This window comes from Parambassis ranga, chromosome 20 (genome assembly GCF_900634625.1).
Source record: "Parambassis ranga chromosome 20, fParRan2.1, whole genome shotgun sequence".
NCBI lineage: Eukaryota > Metazoa > Chordata > Actinopteri > Ambassidae > Parambassis > Parambassis ranga.
The window spans coordinates 11696603-11704417 of NC_041040.1; the positions used below are offsets into that span (position 1 = coordinate 11696603).

Below are 7815 nucleotides of genomic sequence, written 5' to 3' on the forward strand. Positions count from 1 at the left end.
TGAGACAACTGCAGATTTTTCTGAGTCAATGTAACTTTGAAAAAGACACCCATCCATTTATTAACCCAATGTTCTTAACCTTAAAATCACTTTATAAAGGAAAATGACATGATCTGAAGACTTAATCTAAATTAATAATTAATTACATGAACAGTATTTAGAGGCATTAGTGACCTTTTCCTTTTTTCTGTTATTTTTTAAAAATGATTATAAACATTCAAATACAGTAAATCGGTATTATTAAAGTTAAAATATTGTGGTTGTCGGTCGTAATTTATTTTCGGGTTTGCGTCATGCATTGATCGCTTACATAGATCACGTAGTTTTATTTTATTTATTTAATTTTATTTTTGTGACGAATCTGCCTATGTGTTGCGTTAAGGCCGAGTCAGGCGTGGCGAAAGTACGTACCGTGAGCGGAGGCGGCGTTTACTTATTTCCAGAGATTTCATCATTCTCTTCTCCTCGCATTACGGCGGTCCATGCTTCTTCGCAGCGCAGCATCAGCACTGCTGAGGACCAGCACTGAGATTTCCGCCTTCTGCTTGGTGTCCACGGTCCGGTTGGCTCGGCAGTCGCTCGGATACCCGCCCAAAAACAGGCCGTTTTCCACATCGGTCTGCTTGTGTAAGAAAAAGAAGAAAAGCTTGTGGCTGCAGCAGGCGGAAGGACAAACCATGGACGGCAATATTGAAGAGATCCTTGCCCCTTTGAGGCTCGCAGTCAAAGAACAGGTAACAGTGACTCTATACAACGTTTTTGCAGATGTATACTCTGTATATATTGTGTTAGGTAAATGTGTTAGATATCGTTTAGTGCTTAGTTTCAGTCGTTTCTCGCTTGTAGCTTGTTAAGCTAGCCGGCTAACCGGTCCGGCTGCGGGTGAACCTGTCAATGAATGAGGACAGCCATTGCTAACTAGCTAACTGCTAGCTGATAGTCATGTCTGCGCTCTTTGCCACGTTTCAGCGAGCTGCTGCTGTTGCAGACAATTGTGAGAAGGGTGGGGTTAGAAGAGGAGGTCAAATTTGTGCTGTTACCAAAAAAACAGTCAGATGATGACTGAGTACACAGGCAGAGACTTGGAATTATGTTATATTTATAGCCGTCATTCCAAGAGAGGAAGACTCAAGCCGCATCTCTGTTTTAGGGGGACCTGGTGCGCCAGATGAAACAAGAAGGAGCTCCAGATGTAGACATTACTAAAGCTGTGGCTGAACTCAAAGCAAGGAAGAGAACTCTTGAGGCCAAGGTGAGTCATTTTGCCCATTTTATTGTCTGGTTGTGTAGTAAATATGTTACAATGCTGCTTGGACACAAAATATATGTTTTATTTCATCAATGTGAATGTGTACTTATAATTGAAGTTTGAGAAGTGTCTTATCAACTGGTCATGCTGGGATGTGCTGCTGCAGGAGGATTATTCAGTCTGGAAATCACAAACATAAGATCTACCCCAAAATGACGTATTGCCATATCAGTTCTCTCAGATCTTAAGAGCTTCCAAAGCTGTCAGCCCCACTGCACTGTCTTCCTCAGACAGCAGGATTTTCTCTGTAGACATTTCAAAAGTGATTTCTACTTTTAGTGAAGTGAACTTAAATGATCAGAAGTTTCAAAATACATGTTTTGGTAAAGAGCATAATCACTCTTGATCTCTGTTGTGTGTAATTTCGCAGGAACTTGCACTACAACCCAAAGATGACATTGTTGACAGAACCAAGATGGAAGACACTCTCAAGAGGCGATTCTTCTATGACCAGGCCTTTGCCATCTATGGAGGTAGGATTTGGTTAGCTAACAGCAGCGACAGTTTTTGTTGGTGCTAAATCCAACATACAGCTTAGTCTTTAAGCATTCTGTTACCATGCAGTAATGCTCCTCAGGTGTGAGCGGCCTGTACGACTTTGGCCCTGTGGGCTGCGCCTTGAAGAACAACATCCTGCAGGCCTGGAGGCAGCACTTTATCCAGGAGGAGCAGATCTTGGAGATTGACTGCACCATGCTGACTCCCGAGCCCGTCCTCAAGTAGGTCCACAGCCATGCTCTCTGTTTGTAGTGTTAGTTGTACTGTACTGTATTGTGTCATAACAAGGAAGTTTCTGGTTATCAGTCATGCATATTTTAGAGAGTATAATGTTAAGCACAGCAGGGGAAGGTGCCTGGTGGTTCCTAGAGTCAGCTCCACAGTGCTGAACTGTAGGTTTTTATTAACAGGCGCATATTGAGTTCTGTGATTTTATGCATGGAAGCTGCCTCTATAGCAGCCCTCCATAGCCCGGTTGCAGATACACTGTTAAATAGAAATTAAATATTCATAACCTTTCTTGTGGTGACTTGGATTTTCATATGTGTTGCATTATTGTATCCAGGACTTCAGGACATGTGGACAAATTTGCTGACTACATGGTGAAAGATGTCAAGAATGGTGAATGCTTCAGAGCAGACCACCTCCTCAAAGGTAAGCCTGCTTTTTACCAAATGAAAGCTAGAGATTAGTCTCCACTAAAAACTCCTGTAGCAGAGGTCTGTGTTAGGGATTCTGCAGACATGGTTGGACTTGTGCTGTCAGCTGGTTGGCTGGTCTCCGAGTATCACTGTTGTGCCGGAGGGAGAATGGAAGTGGCTGGACCAGCAGAAATCACATGGGGCTTTCATAGCAATACAGCTCCCGGGCTGTAAGCTGGGGCTCTGCCACAAGCACAAAGTTATGACAGGATGACATGTCAGGTCCTGAAAAACGAATTCACCCGGCCAACTACTGCAGCTGTTGGTGAAAGCTTAGTTTTTTCTGTGTTCTGCAGCTCATCTCCAGAAGCTGATGTCTGATAAAAAGTGCACAGCAGAGAAGAAGGCTGAGATGGAGGATGTCATCACTCAGGTCAGTGACAAAAAAAGAAAATGCTATTCTGATGGATCATATTGTAGAAAAAACAACAGTTTCTAACCAGGCTGTACTCTTTCAGATGGACAACTACACCCAACAGGAGCTGACTGATCTGTTTGTGAAATACAACGTCAAATCGCCAACCACAGGAAACGAGCTCACACCACCCATGTCCTTCAACCTGATGTTTCAAACGTCCATTGGACCAGGGGGGAACATGCCAGGGTGAAACTTTTAACACAGAATTAAGGATAACCTATCCTTGTTGTTGTCTTATTTGTATAATTGATCATTGTTTTAAACTTATTCTTCAGCTATCTGAGGCCTGAAACTGCTCAGGGAATCTTCCTCAACTTCAAGCGTCTGCTGGAGTTCAACCAGGGAAAACTGCCCTTTGCTGCTGCTCAGATAGGAAACTCCTTCAGGAATGAAATCTCTCCTCGCTCTGGACTCATCCGTGTGAGGTGAGGCATCATTTTGGCTCTGTTGTCTCTTAAAAAAAATAATATTTTAACAGAAATATAACCGGCTCACCTGTCCTTGCAGAGAGTTCACAATGGCTGAGATCGAGCACTTTGTAGACCCAAATGAGAAGGTCCACCCTAAGTTCTCCAACGTGGCTGACCTGGAGATCATGTTGTATTCTTCCAAGGCTCAGACCAGCGGACAGTCTGCACATATCATGAGGCTGGGGGATGCTGTGGAGCAGGTGGGAATCTCTTGAAAGGGTTAAAAATGAAAAGCGATAATTAATGAAACAATTTTGAAACATCTGAAATGTATTCTGTCTCCTTCAGGGAGTGATCAATAATTCCGTCCTGGGATATTTCATCGGGAGGATCTACCTCTACCTTACTAAAGTTGGTATCGCCAAAGACAAGCTTCGTTTCCGACAGCACATGGACAACGAAATGGCTCACTATGCCTGCGACTGCTGGGACGCTGAATCCAAAACCTCCTACGTATGTTTCATTCTGATACTGTTCTCACAGATTCTGATGTTGTCTTCTTGCCTGTAATAAAAGCCACGTTTGTCTTTTGCAGGGCTGGATTGAGATTGTGGGCTGCGCCGACCGGTCTTGTTACGATCTCAAGTGCCATGCGAGAGTCACAAAGGTCCCTCTGGTGGCTGAGAAACCTCTGAAAGAGCCGATATCCTTGAACTGCAGCAGCATTTAACAATGCTAAAGACACAGAGCAGCATTTTGATTCATTCATCGTGCATTCTTCTTAACTTCTTCACACAAGATCGCAAATGTTGTCCAGTTTGAGCCTAACAAAGGAGCCATCGGGAAGGCGTATAAGAAGGATGCAAAGATAGCTATGGAGTATCTCTCCGTGTGTGACGAATGCTTCATTACAGAGCAGGAGCAGCTGCTCAATGAGACTGGGTCAGTGCTGTTCTTAATCAGACTCATCCAAGGCAGACTAAGGTCCTGATATTTTGAAACATTGACTAATAATTTTGATTGACCCCACAGTGAGTTCACCATCGAGACAGAAGGCAAGACGTTCAAACTTACAAAAGACATGGTCAGCGTGAAGCGATTCCAGAAGACGCTACATGGTGAGAGTCAGTCATGAGAGACACAAGCAGGAGTTGTGTGGGCTTTTATCACAGCTGTGTGTCCTTGTCTACAGTGGAGGAAGTTGTTCCCAATGTAATTGAGCCCTCCTTTGGCATTGGTAGGATCATGTACACCATCTTTGAGCACACATTCCATGTCAGAGAAGGTGACGAACAAAGAACGGTAAGAGTCATTGCTCTTTGTATCTTTTTCTCAGCTGGCAGATTACTGGCACTTTATTTTCACTGCTCTGCATTGAAGTTGTAGCTTCACATTTTAAAATGATTAAATCCTTAGTCCTGTAAGTCCATAGAACATTTACATTATTTGAGTAAAGTTGATTTGTTTTGTTTTTTTCCAGCAGCATCTTGAAATACAGTGAGGTCTCTTAGTTGCTAGTATACCACAAATGTTTAAAACATAACCAAAGCACAGTCCAGACAAATAACAGAGAAAACATCAAACACATCTGATATTGTGGCAGTGAAATAATTTTACTGACTCCTGTATGTATACAGAGCAATGTGGAAACTGTTGTAATTTCTCTTTTTTTGTTGCAGTACTTCAGCTTCCCAGCTCCCGTAGCTCCATACAAATGTTCCGTCCTGCCTCTGAGCCAAAACCAGGAATTCGTGCCCTTCGTGAAGGAGTTATGTAAGTAACCACATAATGATATGTTCCATCACTGTCTTATTTCTGTGAAGGTACTAATCTGTCCTTGTTCTTTTTTTTCAGCTGAGGCATTGACCAAAAATGGGGTGTCTCACAAAGTGGATGATTCCTCAGGCTCCATTGGGAGGCGCTATGCCAGGACAGATGAGATTGGAGTGGCGTTTGGTATCACCATCGACTTTGACACTGTGAACAAGACTCCTCACACGGCCACGCTGAGAGACCGTGACACAATGACGCAAATCAGGGCCGAGGTATGGTACCAGTTCTCCTCCTGTAGCGTTTTTAAATCAGTCCATCCACACAAGGATTTTACTACTGAGTGTAATGCTGCAGGAGTACTGTAGAGGGCGCAGCTCTATAAATAACTACAAATAGTGAAGGGAAGTTAGCAGGAATGAGACTCAATTTTACAATCAAATTTTTGTAAATACAGCAGCCACAGCAGCGTTCATGTTTCATTTTAAAAACACCTCGGTGTCTGTTAAGGCTTAATGTATTCCTGTTTGATGCCAACAACTACCAACAGTACTACTGCTTCTCATCAAGCCTATAAACTGGCCATTACCAACTAATAAGCCAAAGTCACATATTAAATCCAGGACTGACACATAGTTCCATTTTTATAATCCTAACCTGCTCGGAAACCTTGCTGAGTACATCTGAAGTGCCAATTTCACACAGTGTCATCTTAAGTAAACACTCCTCTCTGTCTGCAGGTCAGCGAGCTGCCTGTGATCATCCGGGATCTGGCTAACGGCATGCTGACCTGGGCAGAAGTGGAGAGCAAGTACCCCGTCTTTGAAGGACAGGAGACCAGCAAGAAGGACACGGCTGAAGAGTAAAACTCACTCGGCTGCCAGTCGCTTCATTCAAGTCCACAGACTCATTACGAATGCACCACCAGGAAGAATACAGCAACTGTTTGGTGATAAGCTGCACAGTGGTGCACTGTGCCCTCCTTGTGTTGGACACCACTGCAATCACAAAAAAGTCATGTGTTTCTCATATCTAACAGTTGTGGAAAAGCTTGCACAGGATTGTTGTGTCTTTGATGAGCAACACTTCATCCATGTATGACCATGTCAGTGTGTTTTAAAAGGGAGAACTTGTAATCAGGTTGTTGTGAGTGGAAGGAGGCTTCCACCATTCCAGGTTTCAGATTGGATTAAGATATTTAACAGTTTAAATAAAAACAGCCAGCACTTACTGGACACAGGCATACAGCTGCAGCATGTTATTCCAGCATTAAGCTCCTTTGCTTAAATCGAATGCAAATACATTTAACAAGAAGAAATACTCAATGTCTTGCATGAAAAGTACAACATCAGTAAAATTAAGTATGAGTATGTTTTCAATTAAACCAAAAGTACTGTTTGGGGGCTTCTGACCTATGTAACATCAGATTATTAAAGTGAAGCTACATTATACACAGGTTTGTATACGAGAACAGCAGCTAAATATTCAGGGGTATCGGCTGATTATAGAAAAGAAAAAATAATTATGAGACATGTTGATTAAGTTTCTCAGTCATCCGGGTCATAATACGTAGAGAAGATAGAAGCAAGGCATCTGGACCAGTCCAGTGCAGTGAGGAATGCTCTGATCTGTACATTGGAGAAACTAAACAACCACTCCACAGAAGAATGGCTCAGCACAGGAGAGCCACCTCCTCAGGACAAGACTCAGCTGTTCACCTTCACCTCAAAGAGAAAGGACACTCCTTTGAGGACAACAATGGTCACATTCTAGACAGAGAGGAAAGGTGGTTTGAAAGAGGAGTCAAGGAAGCCATCTATGTTAAGCTGGAAAAACCTTCCCTTAACAGAGGTGGTGGCCTCAGACATCATCTTTCTACCACATACAATGCAGTGATTCCATCCATTCCCAGGAAGTTTGCACATACTCACAGCAAGAACAAAGGGCTGTCAACCAGTCCCCCTCCGGCAGTTTCATAGTCATTAGCCAGTCGTTAGACTCACCTGGCCCAGTCAGCCAGATCATCACAGGTAATTATGGAAACATTTAGTGCAATTGTTTGTAAGTTTTACCCAGACCCACCCACTGAGGTCCTCAACCACATATAAACCATGTTTCCCCATAAACAGAACTGATGAAGCTGCTTGGATGAGCAGCGAAACGTCTTCAAGAAAACTCTACAAGTCCAGACGCCTCTCTTCAACCTTCTCTACGTAATTATGATACACACATTTGTTTTATGATTTTTGGACTTTTGCTAAAACCAGAAGAGAGGTTTAAAGGTAAATCCCACTATTATGGATCTGAAATTTGAACCTGACACTGCTGTTTTACACAAGGTTTTATTAATCATTTTCTATAATTACTAAATCTGGTAAACAGGGCATGAACTAGCTCCCTTATTTATTCAAAAATTACTAAATTGTGCTCCCCTGATTTTTTTCTTTCAAAACATAAATGTATTACCACATATACACCAAAATCATATGATTATAATAAGCAGCCTAAAGCCAAATGATAAGAAACTGATATTAACACACACACACACACACACACACACACACACACACACACATACATACATACATATTTATATATATATATATAAAAAGCCAGAGAATACCAGCTGTCAGTCAATCAACCAGTACAGACTGGCCACAAAGAAAAGCTTTTAGTATACTTTTTAGGATTTTATACAAATGGATGGAT

The 7815-nt window shown here is 42.4% G+C and overlaps 1 protein-coding gene and 1 non-coding gene across 2 annotated transcripts; both read left to right on the plus strand.

The window, feature by feature from the left end:
- The first annotated feature begins 450 nt into the window (after positions 1 to 450).
- gars1 (glycyl-tRNA synthetase 1) lies at positions 451 to 6349 on the plus strand. Its single transcript, XM_028433441.1, has 17 exons — positions 451 to 734; positions 1151 to 1252; positions 1680 to 1782; positions 1887 to 2028; positions 2373 to 2461; positions 2805 to 2881; positions 2967 to 3112; positions 3202 to 3351; positions 3434 to 3596; positions 3685 to 3849; positions 3932 to 4039; positions 4133 to 4278; positions 4369 to 4454; positions 4529 to 4638; positions 5016 to 5109; positions 5191 to 5381; positions 5847 to 6349. Exons 1-17 carry the CDS (start codon positions 483 to 485, stop codon positions 5970 to 5972), a joined length of 2250 nt encoding a protein of 749 aa, XP_028289242.1. The 5' UTR covers positions 451 to 482; the 3' UTR covers positions 5973 to 6349.
- Positions 2161 to 2296, plus strand: LOC114453649 (small nucleolar RNA SNORA84). Its single transcript, XR_003672465.1, has one exon. It is a non-coding gene; the product is annotated as a small nucleolar RNA SNORA84 (small nucleolar RNA).
- Positions 6350 to 7815: the final 1466 nt, after the last annotated feature.

Coding starts and splice junctions, on each gene's coding strand:
- gars1 (XM_028433441.1), top strand. CDS start 483: ATGCTTCTTCGCAGCGCAGCATCAGCACTGCTGAGGACCAGCACTGAG. Junction 735..1,150: donor GGCTCGCAGTCAAAGAACAG/GTAACAGTGACT, acceptor TCTCTGTTTTAG/GGGGACCTGGTGCGCCAGAT. Junction 5,382..5,846: donor TGACGCAAATCAGGGCCGAG/GTATGGTACCAG, acceptor CTCTGTCTGCAG/GTCAGCGAGCTGCCTGTGAT.